At 39.9% G+C, this 27,849-nt stretch overlaps 1 protein-coding gene across 2 annotated transcripts in view; it reads right to left on the bottom strand.

Moving 5' to 3' along the window:
- The window catches only part of LOC112241940 (interleukin-1 receptor accessory protein), a 37,806-nt gene extending 10,576 nt beyond the window's left edge, over nucleotides 1–27,230 (bottom strand). The window contains exons 1-8 of one of the 2 annotated variants that reach the window (XM_042300000.1): nucleotides 26,515–27,230; nucleotides 24,296–24,390; nucleotides 11,907–12,195; nucleotides 11,436–11,631; nucleotides 9,526–9,694; nucleotides 9,243–9,314; nucleotides 3,592–3,718; nucleotides 3,252–3,400 (exon numbers count right to left, since the gene is read on the bottom strand). In XM_042300000.1, coding sequence (XP_042155934.1) covers nucleotides 3,252–3,400; nucleotides 3,592–3,718; nucleotides 9,243–9,314; nucleotides 9,526–9,694; nucleotides 11,436–11,631; nucleotides 11,907–12,195; nucleotides 24,296–24,390; nucleotides 26,515–26,516 — 1,099 coding nt within the window. In that variant the 5' untranslated portion in view covers nucleotides 26,517–27,230. The remainder of the gene's footprint in view (nucleotides 1–3,251; nucleotides 3,401–3,591; nucleotides 3,719–9,242; nucleotides 9,315–9,525; nucleotides 9,695–11,435; nucleotides 11,632–11,906; nucleotides 12,196–24,295; nucleotides 24,391–26,514) is intronic. The other variant, XM_024409948.2, reaches the window with a different exon arrangement.
- Between the last annotated feature and the right edge of the window lie 619 nt (nucleotides 27,231–27,849).

The raw sequence follows: 27,849 nt of genomic DNA, 5'->3' as shown, positions 1-27,849 counted from the left end.
CACTGATTACAATGAGGTTTATTGTAATTTTAGCACTTTGCACAATTATTTTGCACTACGAAAATGTTGCCCTCAGTCTGTGGTAGCCTTAAATCAAATTCAAACCCTCCTACCTGTATGTCTCATCCTGCTCTCCCTCACTGTTACGCCTGCTTATCCCCCCAAAAAAATAATAAAATAGGAAAGGCCTGTGTGATATAGCCAACTCTTCTAGCCTACAGAATTGGTGTGACCTACACTCACTGGAAATACTATTGATAATGATAATATACTGTACTTTGTTTGTTAATTCTTTAGAGCCTAAGAGGTTGGGGGAAAGGGGGGGTGCTATGCTGACATATGGAATTGTTTTAAGATGGTCATACTATGGATTATTTAGCTTGTTTGTTTTGATTTAAAAAACTTTTTTTTTTACATCTACATAAAACTACCTTCATAATTCCATATTACAGGTACTGGTTACCTTCAGACTGTCACGTTCTGACCTTAGTTCCTTTGTTTTTGTCTTTGTTTTAGTTGGTCAGGGCATGAGTTGGGGTGGGCAGTCTGTTTGTTTTTCTATGTTGGGTTTTGAGTTCGACCTAGTATGGTTCTCAATCAGAGGCAGCTGTCAATTGTTGTCCCTGATTGAGAATCATAGTTAGGTAGCCTGGGTTTCACTTTTGGTTTGTGGGTGTTTGTTTCCGTGTGAGTGTTTAGGCGACACCGTACTGTTTCGGTTTTGTATATTTCACGTTTATTATTTTGTTCCAGTGTTCAGTTGTGTTTTTGAATAAATCTATATGGACACTTACCACGCTGCGTTTTGGTCCGATCCTTACTCCTCCTCAGACGAAGAGGAGGAAATCCGTTACACAGACGAGTCCCATGACACAATCTCAGCTTTCCACAGTGCAGTCCCATTCATTTGTAGCCCAAATGGTTCGGACGCTACTAAACAGAAGTTGGAAAATAGATGGTGCCGACTACCAACTTCAGATATCTGTAGCTTAAACTGACGGATTTGAATGGGATTTTTTTTATTATGTAACTTAGATTGATGCACCGGTGCTAGGGGGTTAAGCACCTTTCACAGGAGTCATTGCAGCCCAATGTGCTTGACAAGTTATTGCTTGAAATAATAACACATAGTCGTACACTAAAGAATGTAGCATGTAAAAATAAAACAAGATAAGCAAGATATAAAACAATGGTAGAAAAATAATACTAATAAAGGAAACAAAGAGAATGTATCAAATGTAAAAGCGTTAAAACAGAATAAAATGGCAAACTTGTTAAAAAAATCGAAATAATAAGAATATAGTTTTTTTAAAGAATGTACACTAAACAGTCCAAACCTCTGCTACTTACCCTCTGCAGAGATATTTTTTTAAATTTATTCTATCATGGAAATGATCGGTGGTGGAAATTCAAATAATGAGGAGAGGCAAAGCCAATAATCAATCAACGTATTACTTTTATTAAAAACGTATTATAATAAGGAGGCTGGTCGCACCACCCATGCAGGTGAAATGGAGTGAGAGCCCCCTGTACAAAAAGTACAGGAGCATTTATATAGTCAAACTACCCCATGCAAGTGTGAGGGGAGACAACTGGGTGAAAAGTTTGCCTCAGTCTGTCACAACTGAGTGAGAACAATAGGGGCCAGAATGACAGGAAGTCACTCCATACATAATTCCTCTAACAACCGCTCAAAGGTTCCCCCAAGTTGGGCAAGCAAGTGCCTTTGACTATCGGCCCAGATGATGTATGGTCGTACTGGTCACATACACACAAAACATGAAACTTTCGCCCAGAAACAGGCTCCAAACAGAACAATAGCTTTATCATTGCTGTGCAGGATATAACCTTTACTCAGTCTCCAGTTAACTTAAGAGGAAACAGTTAGTTTCTTGGCTGAGTGCCCAGACATCATGGGGTCATTCTACACACACAGAACAGTTAGAACAGGCCTCTATTAACTTCTTGGTGACAGGGGGCAGTATTTTCAGGTCCGGATGAAATGCATGCCAAATGTCAACTGCCTGCTACTCATCCCCAGAAGATAAGATATGCATATTATTATTAGATTTGGATAGAAAACACTCTGAAGTTTCTAACACTGTTTGAATCATGTCTGTGAGTATAACATAACTTATTTAGCAGGCGAAACCCCGAGGACAAACCATTCCGAATCATTGGGAATCCAGATTTCTAAGGGACCTTCTTGCAGTTCCTACTGCTTCCTGGATGTCACCAGTCTTTAGAAATTGGTTGAGATTTTTCCTTTGTGTAATGAAGAAGTACGGCCATATTGAACGAGGGTCACTTGAAGTGTACTGTTAGATAGAGGCGCGTGACCAGAAAGCTAGCTACAGTTTGTTTTCTTCCTGTATTGAACACAGATCATCACATCTTCAATTTTATCGATTATTTCTGTTAAAAAATACCTAAAGTTGTATTACAAAAGTAGTTTGAAATGTTTTGGCAAAGTTTACAGGTAACTTTTGAGATATTTTGTAGTCACGTTGCGCAAGTTGGAACCGGTGTTTTTCTGGATCAAACGTGCCAAATAAATGGAAATTTTGGATATATATCGACGGAATTAATCGAACAAAAGGACCATTTGTGATGTTTATGGGACATATTGGAGTGCCAACAAAAGAAGCTCGTCAAAGGTAAGGCATGAATTATATTTTTATTTCTGTGTTTTGTGTCGCACCTGCAGGGTTGAAATATGCTTCTCTCTCTTTGTTTGCGGAGGTGCTATCCTCAGATAATAGCATAGTTTGCTTTTGCCGAAAAGCTTTTTTGAAATCTGACATGTTGGCTGGATTCACAACAAGTGTAGCTTTAATTTGCTATTTTGCATGTGTGATTTAATGAAAGTTTGATTTTTATAGTAATATTTTTAAATTTGGCGCTCTGCATTTTCCCTGGTTTTTGGCCAGGGACGCTAGCGTCCCACATATCCCAGAGAGGTTAAGGCGCGCGCACACACTTTTCTATCTATATAAGTTTGTTAAAGAAACTAACTCAAGCCCAATGCCTAGGCTTAAAGACGTATATTTTAGTACAAAAGCATTAGTAAGGTTTAACAGAAAATGTCCTCACAGATCACACAACAGTCCACAAGATCAACCACAGAGCACTAGCTACACACCACTTTTCCATAGTGACTAATGCAATATTCAGCACATTTCCACACAAATTATCAACAAATGTCCTATTGTGTCATGCTATGCCCTGTCGTGTTTTAAATCATTCCTCACCCTCCTCTTCTAGCACTGCCCTGCGGGTGGCTACATCTCGGCCGTTGCGTCCGGAGCAGTTGTATTCTCTGGTCAGGTCCTCTGAGCTGAAGTCCTGGATGCGGAGCACATTCTCAACTGTCCAGTCCCCAAAATAATCCAACACCACCCTGTAGGATAGAGAGATGTGGGGAGGAGAGAGGAGATGAAGGGAAGGAAAAAATTGGACAGACGTAACAGAAGAATGAGAGGAGAGGATAGAAACCAACAAAAATAACAGTATAAAATAATAGAGAAGAATAGAGATGAGAAGATAAATTAACAGAAGAGACAAGAAAAGACAGAAGAGGATGAGATTTACCTAGAAGTGAATGAGATGCGGGGATCAGCTAGCTGATCTACAGTCTTCCCATCGATGGTCCACCAGGTCTCCCTGGGTCCTTCCAGGTAGGGCAATGACACCCTGCATGTGAGATTCACCTCTGACCCTGCAACAGTCACCACGGCGATCAATACTGCTGCATTACCATGGGAACAATGTCTACTGTGCTACTGTGTCACCATGACAATATCACCCAATCTCATCAACTCACAAAAAAATGCAAGTAACATTCTGTGAAATGATATTGATTGTACCCGATTGCCAGGAATCAAATGAATGTGGAACTGTCACTTTGGTCTGCACCCTGTGATGGGAAATATTATTATTGGCACACCAAAAAACAGCTAAATTGGTACAACACTCTACACTAACTGGTGCAACAAATATAACCTACAACAAAACACACTGGGAAATATGTTAAATGAGGCCCAGAAGTCACAATACCATGCACCTACAATTGGTCAATAGGTTGGAAATGTACTGTATTCTATGTGGTGATATTATTCTAACATTTGAAATACAGATATTCTTTCCTCACATCTGACAATTTTCACACAATGCAGTGTAATATTTTGTCAAACGTTTACATTGCATGTTGAGTTGTTAAGTCGAGCCTTGCTGTTAGAAAACAAATCAAAGTATCCGGCTTTCTGTTGCCTCTCCCCAAACGCACTCGATAATCATTGCCCATCTCAACTTTCAAATTAGTGACAGCCAACACATAAGATAAGTTTATAAAACTTAGTTACAGTAACCACTAAGTTCTAAAACTGATCTCAAGTCAGTTATTAAAATGTTGGAGATGGAGAGGCCTCAATGTGAGATTCACCTCTGACCCTGCAACAGTCCCCAAGGCTATCAATACTGCTGCATTACCATGGGAACAATATCACAGCTACAGCCATGACTACAACGTTGTCACATTAAACATTTGAATAAAATTAAAAAGGAATAGCCAAAACTCTGATGTTGATGATTCAATGTGTCAATGTTGAGTATGATTATTTTTTCTATATATTGAGAAAACTCTGTCAAAACCATATGCTTAGTATTAATTCTAATTCGATGATCACAACAGCGAAAAGTGTGAAGTGATGGTCTGATCTTCAACTGAATTGTATGAATTGTTATGGGGAAAGGATTGAATCTGAGTTGAATAAGTTTAACTTGATTTATCGTAATATGCACTGAGTGTATAAATCATTAGGAACACCTTCCTAATATTGAGAAGAACCCCCTTTTGCCCTCAGAACAGCCCAAATTTGTCAGGGCATTGACTCTACAAGGTGTTGAAAGCGTTCCACAGGGATGCTGGCCCATGTTGACTCCAATGCTTCCTACAGTTGTGTCAAGTGGGCTGGATGTCCTTTGGATGGTGGACTGTTGAGCGTGAAAAACTGCACAGCATTACAGTTCTTGACGCAAACCGGTGCACCTGGCACCTTACCCCGTTCAAAGGGACTTAAACCTTTTGTCTTGCCCATTTACCATCTGAATGGCACACATACACAATCCAATTGTTTCAAGGCTTAAATATCTTTCTTTTACCTGTCTCCTCCCCATCTACACTGATTGAACACTACACTGATAGCTGTCACCTGGATTCACCTGGTCAGTCTGTCGTGTGTGTGTGTGTGTGTGTGTATATGTACGTACACACACACGCACACGCACACACGCACGCTACCGTTCAAAAGTTTGGAGTCACTTAGAAATGTCCTTGTTTTTGAAAGAAAAGCACATTTGTAAATGTGTATATATACACTGCTCAAAAAAATAAAGGGAACACTTAAACAACACAATGTAACTCCAAGTCAATCACACTTCTGTCAAATCAAACTGTCCACTTAGGAAGCAACACTGATTGACAATAAATTTCACATGCTGTTGTGCAAATGGAATAGACAACAGGTGGAAATTATAGGCAATTAGCAAGACACCCCCAATAAAGGAGTGGTTCTGCAGGTGGTGACCACAGACCACTTCTCAGTTCCTATGCTTCCTGGCTGATGTTTTGGTCACTTTTGAATGCTGGCGGTGTTTTCACTCTAGTGGTAGCATGAGACGGAGTCTACAACCCACACAAGTGGCTCAGGTAGTGCAGGTCATCCAGGATGGTACATCAATGCGAGCTGTGGCAAGACGGTTTGCTGTGTCTGTCAGCGTAGTGTCCAGAGCATGGATGCGCTACCAGGAGACAGGCCAGTACATCAGGAGACGTGGAGGAGGCCGTAGGAGGGCAACAACCCAGCAGCAGGACCGCTACCTCCGCCTTTGTGCTAGGAGGAGCAGGAGGAGCACTGCCAGAGCCCTGCATGCCATGCTGAAAGACCAAGCCACGGTTCATCTTCAATGCCCTAGCTGATGGAAGGAGGTTTTCACTCAAAATCTCACAATACATGGCCCCATTCATTCTTTCCTTTACATGGATCAGTCGTCCTGGTCCCTTTGCAGAAAAACAGCCCCAAAGCATGATGTTTCCACCTCCATGCTTCACAGTAGGTATGGTGTTCTTTGGATGCAACTCAGAATTCTTTGTCCTCCAAACACAACGAGTTGAGTTTTTACCAAAAAGTTCTATTTTGGTTTCATCTGACCATATGACATTCTCCCAATCTTCTTCTGGATCATCCACATGCTATCTAGCAAACTTCAGACAGGCCTGGACATGTACTGGCTTAAACAGGGGGACACGTCTGGCACTGCAGGATTTGAGTCCCTGGCGGCATAGTGTGTTACTGATGGTAGGCTTTGTTACTTTGGTCCCAGCTCTCTGCAGGTCATTCACTAGGTCCCCCCGTGTGGTTCTGGGATTTTTGCTCACCGTTCTTGTGATCATTTTGACCCCACGGGGTGAGATCTTGCGTGGGAGCCCCAGATGGAGGGAGATTATCAGTGGTCTTGTATGTCTTCCATTTCCTAATAATTGCTCCCACAGTTGATTTCTTCAAACCAAGCTGCTTACCTATTGCAGATTCAGTTTTCCCAGCCTGGTGCAAGTCTACATTTTTTTTCTGGTGTCCTTTAACAGCTCTTTGGTCTTGGCCATAGTGGAGTTTGGAGTGTGACTGTTTGAGGTTATGGACAGGTGTCTTTTATACTGATAACAAGTTCAAACAGGTGCCATTACAGGTAACGAGTGGAGGACAGAGGAGCCTCTTAAAGAAGACGTAAAGACTTAAAAGACTTAAAGAAATCTTGCTTGTTTGTAGGTGACCAAATACTTATTTTCCACCATAATTTGCTAATACATTTATTAAAAATCCTACAATGTGATTTTCAGGATTTTTTTCCCTCATTTTGTCTGTCATAGTTGAAGTGTATCTATGATGAAAATTACAGGCCTCTCTCATATTTTTAAGTGGGAGAACTTGCACAATTGTTGGCTGACTAAATACTTTTTTGCCCCACTGTATATATATAAGGTTGAAGTCAGAAGTTTACATACACCTTAGCCAAATACATTTAAACTCAGTTTTTCACAATTTCTGACATTTAATCCTAGTAAAAATTCCCTGTCTTAGGTCACCACTTTATTTTAATAATGTGAAATGTCAGAATAATAGTAGAGAGAATGAATTATTTCAGCATTTCTTTCTTTCATCACATTCCCAGTGGGTTAGAAGTTTACATACACAATTCCCTTAACAACACTTAATTAGTATTTGGTATTTAACTGGTTTAACTTGGGTCAAACGTTTCAGGCAGCCTTCTATAAGCTTCCCACAATAACTTGGGTGAAGTTTGGCCCATTCCTCCTGACAGAGCTGGTGTAATTGAGTCAGGTGTGTAGGCCTCCTTGCTCACACCCGCTTTTTCAGTTCTGCCCACACATTTTCTATAGGATTGAGGTCAGGGCTTTGTGATGGCCACTCCAATACCTTGACTTTCTTGTCCTTAAGCCATTTTGCCACAACTTTGGAAGTATGCTTGGGGTCATTGTCCATTTGGAAGACCCATTTGCGACCAAGCTTTAACTTCCTGACTGATGTCTTGAGATGTTGCTTCAATATATCCACAGAATTTTCCTGCCTCATGAAGCCATCTATTTTGTGAAGTGCATCAGTCCCTCCTGCAGCAAAGCAGCCCCACAACATGATGCTGCCACCCCTGTGCTTCATGGTTGGGATGGTGTTCTTCAGCTTGCAAGCATCCCCCGGTATCCTCAAAACATAACGATGGTCATTATTGCCAAACAGTTCTATTTTTGTTTCATCAGACCAGAGGACATTTCTCCAAAAAGTATGATCTTTGTCCCCATGTGCAGTTGCAAACCGTAGTCTGGCTTTTATATGGCGGTTTTGGAGCAGTGGCTTCTTCCTTGCTGAGCGGCCTTTCAGGTTATGTCGATATAGGACTAATTTTACTGTGGATATAGATACTTTTGTACCTGTGTCCTCCAGCATCATCACAAGGTCCTTTGCTGTTGTTCTGGGATTGATTTGCACTTTTCGCACCAAAGTAAGTTCATCTCTAGGAGACAGCATGCGTCTCCTTCCTGAGCGGTATGATGGCTGCGTGGTCTCATGGTGTTTATAATTGCGTACTATTGTTTGTACAGATGAACGTGGTACCTTCAGGCGTTTGGAAATTGCTTCCAAGGATGAAACAGACTTGTGGAGGTCTACGATTTTTTTTCAGAGGTCTTGGCTGATTTATTTTGATTTTCTCATGATGTCAAGCAAAGAGGCACTGAGTTTGAAGGTAGGCCTTGAAATACATCCACATGTACACCTCGAATTGACTCAAATTATGTCAATTAGCCTATCGAAAGCGTCTAAAGCCATGACATAATTTTCTGGAATTTTCCAAGCTGTTTAAAGGCACAGTCTACTAAGTAAATGTAAACTTCTGACCCACTGGAATTGTGATACAGTGAATTAGAAGAGAAATTATCTGTCAACAATTGTTGGAAAAATTACTTGTGTCCTAACCGACTTGTCAAAACTATAGTTTAACAAGATATTTGTGGAGTGGTTGAAAAATGAGTTTTAATGACACCAACCTCAGTGTATGTAAACTTCTGACTTCAACTGTATATATATATATATATATGCCTAATTGGCATGTTGCTAACTGGTCTGCTTAAACCAATAGTTTTTATATATATATATATTTATATTTGCTTTTCAGTATTTCCACATGATTAGCTTGTACACCATTTCTATCACACATGCTTTGTCATTGTACTGCTGTCAATTCTCCTTTTATCTCTTCCTGTGTCAAGTTGGCTGGATGTCCTTTGGGTGTTGGAACATTATTGATACACACGGGAAACTGTTGAGAGTGAAAAACGCAGCAGTATTGTAGTTCTTGACACAAACCGGTGCGCCTGGCACCTAGTACCATAACGCGTTCAAAGGCACTTAAATCTTTTGTCTTGCTCATTCACCCTCTGAATGGCACACATACACAATCCAATTGTCTCAATGATTAAACATCTTTCTTTAACCTGTCTCCTCCCCTTCATCTAGACTGATTAAAGTGACTAAGGGATCATAGCCTTCACCTGGATTCACCTGCTCAGTCTATGTCATGGAAAGAGCAGTATTCCTAATGTTTTGTACACTGTGTATATCTTGATCAATATATTGATATGCTGATGTATCTCATAGTCTATCTCTACCTACCTTGTTTGACAGGATAGAATTGCTCCTTGGCAGGGTTGAGTATATTTGGCTGTTTGGGTAAACCACTGGAAGCTGAGAGAAACACAAAGCAGAAATTACGCTTATTGAAAGTTTGACATTATCATATTGCAATATCAGATATTTATCCATAAAACCTTAACTATAGGAAATATTCAAAAACATATCACTGAATTGCTTTCATGGTCTCAAACATTAACAAAAGGATGTACAGTGCAACGTTCATAGTTACAAAACTTTCAGATAGTTGTGAAAAAGGCCTTACACACTGCGGTTACATTGACCACTCTGGTGAATTTGATGGCTCTTCCTTTGGTCTCATAAGTGACCACACAATGGTACAGTCCTTGGTAGTGCTCCAACATTACATGGATGACCAGCTTGTCTCCTTTGAGCACACGATCAATGTTGAAGTTCCCGAACGCATTGCACCCCTGCTCAAGGTCAACACAGGAGGGGGAGGGGGGGGTAGAGCACAGTAGATCACAGGAAGTTGGTGTCACCTTAATTGGGAATGACAGGCTCGTGGGAGTGGCTAGAGTGGAATTAGTGAAATTGTATCAAACACATGGTTTCCATATTATGCTTGTGCCATTCCATGTGCTCTGTTCTGGCCATTATTGTGAGCCGTCCTCCCCTCAGCCGCCTCCACTGTAGTAGATAATCTTTAGTAGAAGAGAGGAACCAAAGAGGTCCATTTACCTTTTTGGCATCTAGTGTATGTCCTGCCATGCTTTGTTAGAGGTTATATTTGTGAGACCAACTCCTTACCCTTGTGGTTAGAGTTTCCGCCCTGCTTGGCACTCAGCATTAAGGAGATGGGTTGGGAGTAAGTCCCTGCGATAGACTGGCATCCTGTCATATTGTAACGTGTTGTCTTCCACTTTTACAGTAATTTTATTGTCAACTTTTCTATAGTTGATTACTCTACAGAACATTCCGTCATGTGTTTCTACACTGGGTACAAATTGACTATCAACATAAAACAAAGACAATGCAATTGTTTATACAACGTGTGGGTCTAATCCTGGATGATGATTGGTTGAAACCGCATTCTAGACAGATTTAATACAACTGTGATTGCCAAAACATAAGATATGTTCAGCAAATTCAAAGGTTTTACCTTAAAAGGTTCTAAAACTTAACAAAAAACTGTGGCCAAAACATTGGAGAGTCCTCAAATTTTGTAATCAGTGATGAAACCAGTTAAACTTTATAAATCAGTCTTGAAATGGCACATGTGCTTCAATTTTGAAAATAAAGGAACTTACTGTAAATGTACTATTCGGTATCTTAGCTGAATATTTGTTGTTCATTTTACAGCTAACAAATGCAGTAATTTGCTAGACCAGAATGCCTTGAGGTCTACAGTAACATATTGTATACTGATATAGCAGCACATTACTGTATGATTTACTGTAGAAAGAAAAATACAGAAATCTATTACAGTGCTGATTTTCTGGTGTATTGTAATGTTTTTAAAATTGTATAACTGCCTTAATTTTGCTGGGCCCCAGGAAGAGTAGCTGCTGCCTTGGCAGCAGGTAATGGGGATTTATAATATATACAAATATGTGCATATTTGCATATCCCACAATTTAGACTGCCAAACAGCAAACACCTACTTAGACACAAACATCACTTCAAAGGAAGCTACTACATATAGTCTAGTTTGTTACATTCTCTATGAAATTGGCTTTTAAATTATGTGTAATTCAAAATAGTGAGCTTTGAAATGTTGTATACATGTCCATTTTAAAGTGGTTAAAAATCATGAAATTTTGGTGACACTAGTTTGCTAAACCTAAAAATATATAAATTTTCATCAAGATTGAGACTTTTATTTAAACTTCTTGAAAATACTAATATTAATAGACCAAAACACTAACAACTCTCAAAACTGATAGGTAGATGTAATTGTGGTGCCAGGCCCAAATTATAACCAAAAACATGTTTACAACCTAGTATACAATCTGACAACAATGTTTTGACCCCTGGTGTATACTGATGATCGCACTGCTTTTTAATAAGGAATCTATTTTTTAAATTGTATCAAGTAATACACTTTCTTAGCTGCTATTTATATTATGTACAGCATCCAAGTAACAGTACTAGCCATTCTCCCATATGGTAAATTAAATTAATTGTACACAGACAGACCGAGGGTCACCTTACATGGTACCAGGTGACAGAGTGGCTAGTGTTAGGCAGCTTGATGTGCTCCAGGTCAGGGCAGGTTAGGGTCCTGCCATCTTGTATGGGCGCGATGACTGGGGTGGGAGGTACAGCAGCCTTCACCTCACAGTTGGGGTCCTGTCCACTTGGCAACACCTCCAGACGCATGGCAATCTTGGCACACGATGTCCTGTTTCTGAGAGGGGAAAGCACACACACACACACACACACACATACACACACACACACACACACACAATGTTAAATCAGACAAACTGTGACTTTGTCATTTAAAACAAAAAAAAGATACTGTAGGTCAGGAGGTTTTGGCTCAGGATATGACGCACTTTCTGACCGTCTGGCAGATAATGATGATGGGTTCAAAAGATTAAAAGAATGACACATTTTTTATACAAACATCTGCTCATAGACAGGTTTTCTTGGCACTACCGAACCCAGTCTCCATCCTACCTCAGCATGCAGATGTACTGGCCCGCGTCCTGCGTGGTGGTGGGCTGTAGCCACAGCCTCTCCCTCTCCTTGCTGAGCCTCTGGTCGGGGTGGTGGAAGTCGATGGGTTGTTCCAGGTCCTGACCTGCAGCCACGTGGTACCACACCAGGTTGAGGCCTGCTGCCTGGGCTGAGCTATAGTTGTAGACAGTGGGGTGGGAGAAGAGAGGGCAGAGAAGCCAGCATGCCTCCCCCTCCATCACCCTCACAGCTCCATCGTCTGACTCGCCCCAGTCATGGCACTGGATCACTGAGAGGGATAGAGGGATTACTCTAGACAGACAAAACCACACCTCTCTCTCTCTCTCTTACATTGTACCCCACTTCACATGTTGTATTTAGGAACATTGGGCTTGGAGAAGTGGAATAGGGAGAAGGAGTGAGATGTGGGGCACTCTGATGATATTGGGGGGCCTGTACTACTGTAGTCCTCATCATATGTTTCTGTAAAGGGGTGGAGGTAGGGGGGCTATATTTTACACATTGATTGATGCATTGATGACAGCTTTAAACACTCTTGTCATTATCTCCACCAACTTCATGAGGTAGTCACCTGGAATGCATTTAAATTAACAGGTGTTTTGTTCAACGTTAATTTGTGGAATTTCTTTCCTTCTTAATGCATTTCAGCCAATGTTGTGACAAGCTGTCATCAAGGCAAAGAGTGGCTATTTGAAGAATCTCAAATATAAAATATATTTTGATTTGTTAAACCCTTTTTTGGTTAATACATGATTCCATATGTGATATTTCGTAGTTTTGATGTCTTCACTATTATTCCACAATGTAGAAAATAGTCAAAAAATTAAGAAAAACTTTGAATGAGTAGGTGTTCTAAAACTTTTGACCAGTAGTGTATACCATGTGTATCCCATACATACCACTAAAAAAACTTGAAACTTGACAGCGGCAACGTTAGTTGTCTTGATTCTCTATTCCCGCCCCCAATGAAATCAGGAGCATGGAATACTGTAAGGCTGATAAATGTCAAATACTTATTATAAAAACCCTATACTTCATTCAAATGTTTCATCTTAAATGACAAAATAATATACACAGAGTGTACAAAACATTAGGAACACCTGCTATTTCCATGACATAGCCTGACCAGGTGATTCCAGGTGAAAGCAATGGTCTTATTGATGTCACTTGTTAAATCCACTGTGTAAATGAAGGGGAGGATTTTAAAGCCTTGAGACAATTGAGCCTTGGACTGTGCATGTGTGCTATTCAGAGGGTGAATGGGCAAGACAAAATATTTAAGTGCCTTTGAACGGGGTATGGTAGTAGATGCACTGGTTTGAGTGTGTCAAGAACTGCAATGCTGCTGGGTTTTTCACACTCAACAGTTTCCCGTGTGTATCAAGAATGGTCCACCTACCAAAGAACATCCAGCAACCTTGGCACATGGAGTCAACATGGATCTGGACCAGTATCCCTGTGCATGGAACAAGAGAGATGTGCTTTTTGTGCCCCTAAACCTCATATTTAGAAACATAGAAAACAAATGTTTTTTCCCCATTTAGTTTAATTTGATTAAAAAACAAACATAGCCGCCCCTCCTTTAAATAAAGGCTGTTTTGTTTATCCTGCCCAAGGCATTCACCAAGTAGTCAAGATTAAAATATAAATGTTTGGGATCAGCAAAAATCCCTTTTTAGCTGTACATTATTTTAGCCAGCTCCTGTTGTTATTTTGGATGAGCATAAAAACCCTCATATAGGCTATATGTCCATACGCCCATCATGAAACGAGAGATGAGCTTATGCCCTATTTAGAAACATTGAAGTTGCTTGTGTTCAGTTTCATGTGATTAAAAAATAAGCCCTCAGTAGGCTACCCTCACACTAAACCTAGGCCTACTATAACAAAAGCTGTTTCAACCAAGACTAAAGGTGATGATTGTGGACTACAGGAAAAGGAGGACCGAGCACGCCCCCATTCTCATCGACGAGGCTGTAGTGAAGCAAGTTGAGAGCTTCAAGTTCCTTGGTGTCCGCATCAATAACAAACTAGAATGGTCCAAACACACCAAAACAGTCGTGAAGAGGGCACGACAAAGCCTATTCCCCCTCAAGAAACTAAAAAGATTTGGCATGGGTCCTGAGATCCTCAAAAGGTTCTACAGCTGCAACATCGAGAGCATCACTGCCTGGAACGGCAATTACTCGGCCTCTGACCGCAAGGCACTGCAGAAGGTAGTGCGTACAGCCCAGTACATCACTGACACCAGGTGGTGTCAGAGAAAGGTCCTAAAAATTGTTAAAGACCCCAGCCACCCCAGTCATAGACTTTTCTCTCTACTACCACATGGCAAGCGGTACAGAAGTGGAAAGTCTAGGACAAAAAGGCTTCTCAACAGTTTTACCCCCAAGCCATAAGACTCCTGAACAGGTAATCAAATGGCTACCCGGACTATTTGCATTGTGTGCCCCCCCAACCCCCCCTAACCCTATTTTTACGCTGCTGCTACTCTCTGTTTATCATATATGCAGTCACTTTAACTATATATTCATGTACAAACTAACTCAATTGGGCCGACCAACCAGTGCTCCCGCACGTTGGCTAACCGGGCTATCTGCATTGTGTCCCACCCACCAACTTCTCCTCTCTGTTCATCATATATGCATAGTCACTTTAACCATATCTACATGTACATGCTACCTCAATCAGCCTGACTAACTGGTGTCTGTATGTAGCCTCGCTACTGTATATAGCCCGTCTTTTTACTGTTGTTTTACTTCCTTACCTACCTATTGTTCACCTAATACCTTTTTTGCACTATTGGTTAGAGCCTGAAAGAAAGCATTTAACTGTAAGGTTTAACTACTACACCTGTTGTATTCGGCGCAAGTGACAAATAAACTTTGATTTGTTTTGAACAGCAATGTGTCGGGTGTATTTCTCATCCTATGCATCAATTAGCCAAGGAGTCTATCCATAAAAAAAATCTAAAATAATGGTCTGCTCGTGAGGCTTTTGACGTCATGCTTTTACATTATTCACAATTCACATACAGTGCCTTCAGAAAGTATTCACACCCCTTGACTTTTTCCACATTTTGTTGCCTTACAAAGTGGGATTAAAACTGCTGTAATTGTAATTTTTTGGTCAGCGATCTACACAAAACACTTTGTAATGTCAAAAGTGGAAGAAATATTCAAAAAATAAATAAAACCCCCTGAGTTAATACATGTTAGAATAACCTTTGGCAGCGATTACAGCTGTATTTGTATTTGTTCCAAGGCAGCAGCTACTCTTCCTGGGGTCCAGCAAAATTAAGGCAGTTTATACAATTTTAAAAACATTACAATACATTCACAGATGTTCCCTCAGGCCCCTACTCCACCACATATCTACAGTACAAAATTCCTATGTACGTGAGTGTATAGTGCGTATGTTATCGTGTGTGTGTATGCGCGTGTCTGTGGCTATGTTTGTGCTGCTTCACAGTCCCCGCTGTTCCATAAGGTGTATTTTTATCAGTTTTTTTTACTAAATTTTACTGCTTGTGTACTCTTTGGTGGAAGGAAGTTCTTGGAGTAATATTTAAATGTTCTGTCAGTCAGTGTCCAAACATCCTCCTGTCTTTACTTTAATTTGATCATAATTATTCCATTATCATTTGCTATTCTTTTTGGAACGGGATCTTCCATAGCTCAATTACCTGATGTGAAATAGAGTTCCACGTAGACATGGCTCTATGTAGTACTGTGCGCCTCCCATTGCATATTCTGGACTTGGGGACTGTGAAGAGACCTCTGATGGCATGTCTTGTGGGGTGCATGGGTGTCCGAGCTGGGTGCTAGTATTTTAAATAGACAGCTCGGTACCTACATCTTATCAACACCTCTAACAAAGACAAGTAATGAGGAAGTCAATCTCTCTTACACTTTGAGCCATGAGAGATTGACATGCATGTTATTAATGTTAGCTCTCTGTGTACTTTTAAGGGCCAGCCAACTGCAATTTTCCCAAGTCCCACTTTTGGCACCTGACCACACGACTGAACAGTAGTCCAGTTGCGACAAAACCAGGGCCTGTAGGACCTGCCTTGTTGATAGTGTTGTTAACTTCTTGGATATAGGGGGCACTATTTTAATTTTTGGATGAAAAACGTTCCCGTTTTAAACAAGATATTTTGTCACGAAAAGATGCTCGACTATGCATATAATTGACAGCTTTGGAAAGAAAACACTCTGACGTTTCCAAAGCTGCAAAGATATTGTCTGTGAGTGCCACAGAAGTGATGTTACAGAAAAAACGCAGATAAATATCCAATCAGGAAGTGACGCATTTTTTTAAACCGCCTCATGCCAATGACTCCTTATATGGCTGTGAATGGGCCACGAATGAGCTTAGGCTTTCTGTCGCTTCCCCAAGGTGTCGACAGCATTGTGACGTATTTGTAGGCATATCATTGGAAGATTGACCATAAGAGACTACATCTACCAGGTGGTCGCTTGGTGTCCTCAGTCGCAATTATTGCGTAATCTCCAGCTGCAGTATTTTTCCGTTTGCTTCTGATGAGAAGCCAACTGCCACCACTGATAGATTATCGAATAGATATGTGAAAAACACCTTGAGGATTGATTCTAAACAACGTTTGCCATGTTTCTGTCGATATTATGGAGCTAATTTGGAAAAAAGTGACTGCATTTTTCGGTCTTTTTCTTAGCCAAACGTGATGAACAAAACGGAGCTATTTCGTCTACACAAATAATCTTTTGGGAAAAAATTAACATTTGCTATCTAACTAAGAGTCTCGTCATTGAAAACATCCGAAGATCTTGAAAGGTAAATGATTTTATTTGAATGCTTTTCTTGTTTTTGTGAAAATGTTGCTGAATGCTAGGCTTAATGCTATGCTAGGCTATCAATACTCTTACACAAATGCTTGTGTAGCTTTGGTTGAAAAGCATATTTTGAAAATCTGAGATGACAGTGTTGTTAACAAAAGGCTAAGCTTGTGTTTGAATATATTTATTTCATTTCATTTGAGATTTTCATGAATAGGAAACGTTGCGTTATGGTAATGAGCTTTGAGGCTATGATTACGCTCCCGGATACGGGATTGCTCATCGCTAGAGGTTAAGAAGGCAGAGCAGCGCTTTATTATGGATAAACTTCTCCCCATCCTAGCTATTGTTGTATCAGTTTACAATCCACGGTTACCCAAAGCAGTTTAGTCATCTCAACTTGCTCAATTTCCACATTATTCTTTACGAGATGTAGTTGAGGTTTAGGGTTTAGTGAATGATTTGTCCCAAATACAATGCTTTAAGTTTCGCAAATATTTAGGACTAATTTATTCCTTGCTATCCATTCTGAAACAAAAGTTTTGCAGTCATTTCCATTGATGTAGTAGCTGACATGTATAGTGTTGAATCATCCGCATACATAGACACACAGGCCTTGCTCAACGCCGTCGTTAGTAAAAAAAATAAAAAGCAAGGGGCCTAAACAGCTACCCTGGGGAATTCCTGCTTCCATCTGGATTATGTTTGAGAGGCTTCCATTAAAGAACACCCTCTGTGTTCATTCTGTTAGACAAGTAACTCTTTATCCACATTATAGCAGGGGGTGTAAAGCCATATCACATATGTTTTCCCAGCAGCAGACTATGATCGATAATGTCAAAAGCTGCACTGAAGTCTAACAAGACAGCCCCTATAATAATTTTGTCATCAATTTCTCTCAGCCAATCATCAGTCATTTGTGTAAGTGCCATGCTTGTTGAGTGTCCTTCCCTATATGCATGCTGAAAGTGTTGTGAAATAGCATTGTATCTTGTCAAACACAATTTTTTTCAGAAGTTTACTAAGGGTTGGTAACAGGCTGATTGGTTGGCTATTTGAGCCAGTAAGCGGGGCTTTACTATTCTTGGGTGGCGGAAATACTTTAGCTTCCCTCCAGACCAGAGCACACACACTTTCTAGTAGGCTTAAATTGAAGATATGGCAAATAGGAGTAGCAATTTAATCCGCTATTGTCCTCATAATTTTCCATCCAAATTGTCAGACCCTGGTGGCTTGTCATTGTTGATAGACAACAGTCATTTTTTCAAACCCTTCCACACTGACATTGCGGAATTAAAAAGTACAATTCTCGTCTTTCATAATTTTGTCAGATACACTTGGATGTGTAGTGTCAGCATTTGTTGCTGGCATGTCATCCCTAAGTTTGTTAATTTCGCCAATGAAAAAGTAATTGACCCTTCTTTTGTGTCCATCTCATGTTAATTCATTCTGTGTTCCCGGTCCAAAATGACCTCCCCATTATAGTTTATTATAAACCCATAATAATACATATACTATCACCTAATGTTGTGTTAGATCTTTTTATCAACTTAATTTCATGTGAACATTACAAGTTTTTAACTTCTATTTGCTATTTATGGCCTGTAGGCCTCATTGACCTGAGCTCATACAACTTGTTTTTGAGTTTAAAAAAAGCATAATGTATGGACAATTTTGACTATAACAAATACTCAGATGAAACATATTGTACTATTTGTCACAGACTACTTTGTGTCGAAGTTTAACAAGGACTCTCTCCTTCTCACCAGTGTCATGATCAAAGATATGATCAAGAACCTCACATACAGTATATCGTTTGATCATTGTGCTGTCACAGAATGAATTGTGAGCAAGGCCTCAAAAAAAACATTATCTACCAGAGATGCGAGAAAAGGTCTATAAACAGTTGAAGTCGGAAGTTTACATACACCTTAGCCAAATACATTAAACTCAGTTTTTCACAATTCCTGACATTTAATCCAAGACAAAATTCAAATAGGATTTTCAGTGAAAGCACTACAAACGATTATGTTAGGTCTCCACCAAACCACAATAAACACAGCCATTTTCCAGCAAAATATAGCATTCAGAAAAACCAGAAATAAAGAAAATTAATCACTAACCTTGAATTATCTTCACCAGATGACACTCATAGGACTTCATGTTACACAATACATGCATGTTTTGTTTGATAAAGTTCATATTTATATCAAAAGAATCTGAGTTTACATTGGCGTGTTAGATTCACCAGTTCCAAAAACATCAAGTGATTTTGCATAGCCACATCATTCAACAGAAATACTCATCATAAATGTAGATGATAGTATAGTTATACACATGGAATTATAGATATACCTCTCCTTAATGCAACCACTGTGTCAGAAAAAGAAATGGATGCAATAATCTGAGACGGAGCTCAATTTAAAAACACCACAGCCGCAAAGATGGCATCAATATAAACAAGAAATTACATGATAAATATTCCCTTACCTTTGATGATCTACATCAGAAAGCACTCCAGGAATCCCAGGTCCACAATAAATGTTTGTTTTGTTTGAAATGTCCGTTATTTATGTCCAAATACCTTCTTTTGTTAGAGCATTTGGTATACATATCCAAACGCAAATTCTGGTCAGCGTTATATCGGACAAAAACTTCAAAAAGTGATATTAACGGTCGAAGAAACATTTCAAACTAAGTACAGAATCAATCATTAGGATGTTTTTAACATATAGCTTCAATAAAGTTCCAACCGGAGTATTCCTTCTAGTCTTCGTGAGCCATGGAACGCAAGTGGGTACCATGAGGAAAAAGCGCAATCACAAAATGGCTGCTTGATGGACAGCTGATATATTCTGCTCTCATTCACTCCCACAACAACATAGAAGCCTCATTATAAATTCTGTTATATCCATGGTTTACATCTAGTGGAACCCCTAGGCAGTGCAACATCCTTCATATCTCAAGGGTATTTCATTGGGGACTCTGGTGAATACATACAAAGCCCAGATATCTCACTTCCTGTTTTGATTTCTCCTCGGGATTTTGCTTGTCATATGAGTTATGTTATACTCACAAACATCATTCAAACAGTTTTAGAAACTTTAGAGTGTTTTCTATCCAACACTAATAATAATATACATATATTAGCAACTGAGACTGAGGAGTAGGCCATTTACTACCATTCTTTATATCATTTATCTTTCTTTAATAGTATAGTTTATTGGTATTTTTATTTAGCTTAGTCACATGATTTTTATTCAACACCATAGCGCCCTCAAAGCTCATTACTGACCTAAGGACCCTGGGACTAAACACCTCCCAATGCTACTGGATCCTGGACTTCCTGACAGGCTGCCCCTGGGTGGTAAGGGTAGGTAATAACACATTCGCCACGCTGATCATCAACAAGTGGGCCCCTCAGGCGTGCGTGCTCAGTCCCTTCCTGTACTCATTGTTCACTCATGACTGCATGGCCAGGCACGACTCCAACACCATCATTAAGTTTTGCGATGACACAACAGTGGTAGACCTGATCACCGACAACGACGACACAGCCCATAGGGAGGAGGTCAGAGACCTGGCAGCGTGGTGCAGGACAACAACCTCTCCCTCAACGTGATCAAAACAAAGGAGATGATTGTGGACTACAGGAAAAGGAGGACCGAACACTCCCCCATTCTCATCGACAGGGCTGTAGTGGAGCAGGTAGAGGGCTTCAAGTTCCTTGGTGTCAACATCAACAACAAACTAACATGGTCCAAGCACACCAAGACAGTCATGAAGAGGTCGCGACAAAATCTTATTCCCCCTCAGGAGACTGAAAAGATTTGGCATGGGTCCTCAGATCCTCAAAAGGTGTTCTACAGCTGCAGCCAAGTCTAGGTCCAAGAGGCTTCTCAACAGCTTCTACCCCCAAGCCATGACTCCTGAACATCCGATCAAATGGCTACCCAACCCCCCTCTCTTTTACACTGATGCTACTCTGTTATTATCTATGCATAGTCATTTTAATAACTACATGTACATATTACCTCAATTACCTCGACTAACCGGTGCCCCAGCATACTGACTCTGTACCGGGACCCCCTGTATATATAGCCTCTCTATTGTTGTTTTACTGCTGCTCTTTAATTATTTGTTATTTTTATTTATTTTGGGGGGGGGGGTATTTTTCTTAAAACACCTGTTGTAATTCGGTGCATGTGACAAATAAAATTTGTGTTGAATTTCCACCACAATATGTTAGAGAAAGATCACACTGAATGATTCAGAACATGAACAATCATTTGTCTTGGTAAAATGTATTTTATAACATAAGGAATTGAAAATTCATCACCAAAGAGTGTTTTCACCCACTTTGTTTGCAGCAGGCAGGTTAGAACAAGCTAAAACTAACTGATGAAATCACTGGTGACCGATATCATTGCACATAATTTGTGCAGAAGTAGAGAGATGTGGGTTTATTTTTACTACTTTCTCACTGTCTATTGGAGTATGCGTCTGTGTTTGCCCCTGGTCCCCAGTGCCCCTGTTTCATACAGTAGCAAGTGAGTCATGCTACAAGAAGACAGGTCGCAGGACACAATGTTCGCGAATGGTTTTAGAAAATTGATAAGTTGGCAGTTGGGACATCGAGTGTCACGAAGTGTTGACCCTGAGGACCTGCATATACACACTTTAAATGGAGCTTGTTTCTCAATATAAGTACCTGGGTGTCTGGATTGATGACAAGTTATCCTTCATAACGCATATAACAAATATGACTAAGAAGCTAAGATCCAAGATAGTTTTTTATATCTAAATAAATCATGCCTTAGTATTAAAAATAGGAGAAAGATTGTTCAAGCAACGCTTCTCCCTGTATTGGATTTTGGTGAAATTGTTTACATGCATGCAGCAACCTCTGTTTTAAAACCCTTGGACACAGTCTACCATTCAGCAATACGTTTTATCACAGGGGACAATTTTAGGACTGATCATTGTAGTCTGTATAAAAATGTGGGATGGACCTCTGTCTGTAAGAAGAGAGCTGCATTCTCTTTTATTTATTTAAAAAGCAACCTGACAGAAACTCCCTCCATATGTAACTTCATTAATTAAGATAAGAATAATAAGTTACCAAACCTGTTCATAAGAATGGATAACACTAGAAATCCCTTCAGTCGCCACAGATTTAGGAACATCCATGTTTAGTTTTTTTGCCCCTACCAATACCACAGTCAGTCCAGCAACACTCAGTAAGAGGATTAGTAACCTCACAAGTTAAATTGCTATTGATAATAGCAACATAGGAGTCACTCAGAGTGCAACACGGGGAAGGGAATCTCCATTGCACTCTTCCAATGGTTAACACACGCCACTAATAAATAGAACCCTCCATTAAGGAGAAAAGTTATTAGAAGTCATGAACCACGATCACACCACGTGCGACTGGTCTAATACTTAAAGAGTACTTCCGTCATGAGGTTAGCTCCTCTGTGGATAACATAGCTATGAATATAAATATTTATTGCATTTTCCTTTTCCAAATGAGTGGTAATTTAGAATGCATCAGATACTGTATTTACGATAGAGACATCGCTTCTCCCTTTGTTCCTCAGTCTTCCCGCTCTTTCACTCAAACCCAGACCCTTTTCTTTGTGTAACCAGCTGTCATATCTGTTCCGCCCGCTAGGGACGTATTCCTTCATGATATAATTTGTAATCAAGGTATGATTCATTCTGTGTATATGTAATTAGTTAGGTATTTAGTAAATAAATAATTAAACCAAATTTTGTTAGCCAGGGTTCGTGAAGATAACCAAGAATTTACAACTTTCAGATGAGACTGAAATAAGGTGACGATTAATATTGACTGCTATTGATGTAAAATATTACTAGGTCTTTAAGAGTTTATTCTGAAGATAAAAGCTCTATAAATATTCGTTCGTGGTGCCCCGACTTTCTAGTTAATTACATTTACATGATTCGCTCAATCAGGTAATATTAATTACAGAGAAAGGATTTTATAGAATAGCATGTCATATCACTTAATCCGGCATAGCCAAAGACACGACAATGTGTATGTTTTAATATTCTGTTTTTATTGTAATGTGTACAGGGCTCTCTTTTAAAATAGATTTTTAATCTCAATGTGAGTCCCTGTTTAAATTAAGGTTAAATAAAATAAATGTATTTTTTTTTTTTATTGTCTAAATTATTATTTTGGCCAAAACACTTGCAAACTCAAGTGCTCACTATCGAACACAACAGTGAGTGGACACTCAATAGAAGGCTTAGAGGCCAAGTGTTTGGTTTGAGATTCAGCCAGAGAATGTGCTCATTCAACCAGAAACAGAACGGGCCTGTGAACCTATTCTCTAATTCCCAATGTCAAGTCAACCTCAAGCTAGTCCTGCATCGAGTTGGATACCCATGGTTCCCCCGGGGAGAATCAGCTGGCGGATGGAATGAAAACATTATTTCAATCCGTGAGTCTGACACGTTGCCAAGTTCACTTTTCCTGGATAGCCTAGCTCACGCGAAAATGGCTATCGTAGAAAACCGGATAAATAAAAAGAAAAGGATATTATGATAAGGGAAACAGGTGCTGCGCGAGTGAAATCCCCAGTTTGGAAGGTCAACAAAGAGGAAGATGGATACACAGCCTACACAAAGTGCAAGCAGATAGGCCTATTTGTTTTCCATAATTCAGTTAATTATTACATTAATTCAGGCATATGCAGGCCATACAAAGTGTAAACCGGTGCGGGTAGTAATTTGAGTAGCCTACAAAATAAATGTAGCTTATTTTTGCAGCCTATATTTGATTCTGGGAATAGTTTGTTTAAGTTGTAATTAGGCCTAAACTATTTTATTATCTAAACCATATTGAATGTAAAGATATTGTTTTGTTAGGTTGGCTATAGGCTTTCATTAGGTAAGAAGGCTAATTAAAATCAGAATCATTTGCACACTCAGAATTGTACTTGGTAAAAAGGCAATTTTTGTGATTTGAGTGGCGCATCACATTGTGAAAATAAAAATATATAGTTCTTAATTCATGGCATGGTTTCCATTTATCCAAATGTTGAATAGACATTAATTCATGCAGGGAAGGGGAATAGTAATAATAGCCTAATAGTATTCATTATAATAAAGCCTACTACTGTGAAGTCACAAATACAATTAATTAAAATGATGTCATATGGCAGGTAAAGGACCGGCTCTCGAAAACAATCCTATGTGAGTGGGTCCTGTTGCGGAGAAGAATCTGCCCTGATGGGTGGGGTTCCGAACTGATGTGGCCGGCATGAGGTGGGTGCGGCTCCAAAAAACTGACCTATGCAGGACTCTACCCCCTACACACATAATTGTGGGATAGTTTGGGAAGGACTGGATAGTTGTAATAAATATGGTGTGAACTCCATTTAGCAAAGTGGAGCTATTCATATATTCATATCCAATATTTTATAATCTACATGAATTGCCTACGGAGGGTACTAGGGTTCATATTCGGAGTGTAGCATAATACTGACCAATCAAAACCTTGTCGGAACTATCACTGACCTGAGTGGACACTGGATGGAGTGGTGGCTGCAGTAGTCCCACCTACTCCCACCATGGCAACTGAGATAGATAGGAGAGCTGTGATGAAGAGAGCCCTGGGGAGAGTGAGGGAAATCATTACCATATGTCTGCCTCGATCTCTACAATAACTCAGCTATTAATTATACAAATATTGATTTTGCACTCAGCCAGTTCTGTCAAACTTTGGAGGGGGTTGAGGGAAAGAGACAAAATGATGGGACAGGGTCATAGTAAAGGCAGACGAGGGAGAGAGAGAGGAGTTGACGGGAAAGAGAGAGAGAGACATGGAAGGAGACAGAAAGAGACAGAGATGCAGGGAAGGAGACTAGATCAGGATTGTGAGAGAGAAAGGAAGAAATAAGTGGAGGGAAGGAGAGAGTAAAGAGAGAAGAGGCGCAAAGGAGAGAAGAGGGATATCAAATTATGGTGATCTGCCACGCATGAAAGGACTGAGGTAGGTAATGACATGTGGTGGCTCCCCGGAAGCACATATGGGTGCCTCCACCTCCACATTGATCACCGCTTTTTACTGCAACAGCACAGAGGGAGATGAACAAGAGGCTGCCTTCTGCCCAAAGTCTCTGTGCCACACTATCACGGACTGAGGCACTAAAGAGAAATTGGCATGGCCTTGGCTTGGTCTGCCTATCCAGATACATTGGCACTGAACAGATGCTGAATTAAATACACATTGAGACACTTAGGGCGTAATTCAATCAAACCCACTTTGCAGTATTTAGAGCATAGCTCTTGATTCCCATGGTGACATAAAATCACAGATTTTTCTATACTCTTAAAAAACAAAGTCCTATCTAGAACCTAAAAGTGTTCGTTGACTGTCCCCATAGGAAAAACCTTTTTGGTTCCAGGAAGAACCCCTTTGGGTTCCATGTTCAACTCTTTCCATAGAGGGTTCTACCTGAAACCCAAAAGGATTCTACCAGGAACCAAAAAGGGTTCTCCTCTGGGGACAGCCGAAGTACCCTTTTGCAACCTTTTTTTTCTAAAAGAGTACAGTAAATTGTACAACAACAACCAGGTAGACTACCCACACACTGTATAGATACAGTTGTCAGAAGAAAACGTGTGCATGCATGAGCATTAGTTTGTAGTTAAAGAAACTGTGGAGGTGGTTTTGATTGAATTCCAGACAGACACAGTGGCACGTGGAAGAGGAATTTTAGAAACACAGATAAAGATGAGAGGTCTCTATGACCATGGCACAAAACATGGTCAAATATAAACACAGATACACTGAATGTGACATTATTATTATTTTTTAAAGAACATTCAACTCACACAGACGTGTAATCTGAAAACAGATGTTAATTTTATTACTAGATTACATATTGGTTTTCTTACCCATGTAAGCAGTCTATGGACAAGGTAAGGAAACCAATATATAGGCCTAATTGTGAAATTTGGGTGAACCATCACTTTCAACTATCCCTTTATACTCACTTCAGTTAATTCTCAAAAGCAACATATGCTGACTTGTGTAAAATAATGTTAGGTTACTTCATTTGATGTACAATACAATTTTGGACAACAGCATTTTAATTTTAGGCTAGGCTACTTAGGCTAATTTAACTCAAAACCACTCTCTTCTGCTTATCTGAGTGTCACAAATGACTGCTTTAGTATCCAATTTTTTTCTGGAAACATTGCCAATGCTGCCTGAATTGGCCTAGAATTTATCATAATCATTCAACCATGAGTTCGAAAGGGAGAAGTTTTCTAATGAGTCACGAAATTACTTAAAAGGGGACATTCTAGGCTAATTGAGTTTGCATACATTAATTGATTCTGCTTCCACAAAAGAGCACTCATTATGTGTTTGAAAGAAAATCTCATTATCCGCTATGATCGATATCACGCTCTTCCTGAGTCCTCTGGCAAACTCGGAAAACAACGAGACATGCGCCAATGTTTAAGCAGGTCCGATCGGAATCTGATGGAGAAGAGGACGGTCTTTCTGTCCAAACTGACAAACTGTATGAAAATGCATAAATAAAAATGATTACAATAGATGTACAGAGATTTCTCTGCTTGCAGTGTATGGGAAAATCATTAGTGCTTGAATTGTTTGGATTATAGGCTAAATGTGGATAAAAAGCACGCTATAGGCTGCATGCAACTAGTACTGCAACAGTGCACAATGCGTAATAAACGAATGAATAGGTTGAGGTGATACTTACATCTCCACAAGTCCACCGGTTCACTCTGTAGCGCTGAAGACGGCAACGGGAACGCTGACACCCCGGGCAGGGCAGAGTGGCTTTCGCAGGGTGAGGAGACTGTCTGACTCAGCTGCAGCCGGCTAACTTACGATCAGAGAGGAACACGGCGGCCGTGCCAGTACCGGGTTTGTTTTACAGTACCATTCACCACTGGACCATAAATCATATGACAAACGACAACCACACGGTCTTGGGAATCCTTCCAATCAAAGCGACACAGTCGAGCACCCTCGAGATGCGGCTCAGTAGTAGGCTAGAGTATATTACACATAAAACGTAGCCTACCTGTCCCTATGACGAATGACTGCCAGCCGTCGTAAACTACTTAGAGGTTCTGTGATATGCACATCTCAGTGAGCCCCCGTCCGATGTCCCAGGTGCCACTTGTAATTTACTTTAAATGACACTCCTCGCATTTTTGTTGCTGGATTTAGGAATAGATAAAGGCTCAAACAAAGTTAATATTTCAATAAGCTATTGGATAACTCAGACACCATTCTTTCTTATAGATTTCAACATAAACTGCGTTATTGGTTTATAGTTACAGGCTAAGTGCTACGACAACATATTTACATTTAAGGAAATAAATAATTCAATAATTTTAGATTTTTCTTAGTGCTCTGCTTATTGCCATGAAGAAGGAAGTGAATCTTGTACCGTAAAGTTCAACTCCTCCCTCCACGGAAAACCCAAGTTGCGAAATCTCCAATATAGGCGTTTTTTCGTGTATTGAGCAGTGACTGCAGTCTATGGGTATTTCTCAATTTTAGTTGCGGTTTCAGCCTTGTATCAGCAGGTAGGAGTCAATCTGCTACGGTTTTTACTAAAATGTATTCACAATAGATGAGTAAATACATTGCATTTAATGGGGGGAAGATCTGCCTCAAACTATTAATGTATAGAGAAATCTGTCATGGATAGGGATGTGTATTTTACCTTTTTTGACTGTACACGCATGATTAGAACAAGGGTGGCTGAAAGTGGAAAAAAACATGTGCACATTTATCTTTATGCCAACAGTGAGCAACAATGACTAATTTATCATAACCATTACAGATAACAAATCCTAATTGTTAATTTGATTCATAAACATTCAGTCAATAAAATAATGTTGTTATTCCATCCTTAATGAGATCCCAAAACAACAACTGATCTGACATAATTGTTCTTTAAGTACCCATGGACCATTCCAACTGTTGTTTCATTGTTTCATTATCCAAAATTGGATGTCACAGCACTACAAATTCTCTCTCTGTTATAACAAATGGGATTTTTAACTTCCATTTCTACAGA

This window comes from Oncorhynchus tshawytscha, linkage group LG17 (assembly GCF_018296145.1).
Source record: "Oncorhynchus tshawytscha isolate Ot180627B linkage group LG17, Otsh_v2.0, whole genome shotgun sequence".
Taxonomy (NCBI): domain Eukaryota; kingdom Metazoa; phylum Chordata; class Actinopteri; order Salmoniformes; family Salmonidae; genus Oncorhynchus; species Oncorhynchus tshawytscha.
The sequence above is the reverse complement of the archived record's forward strand: the minus strand, read 5'-3'. Positions and strand labels throughout refer to the sequence as shown.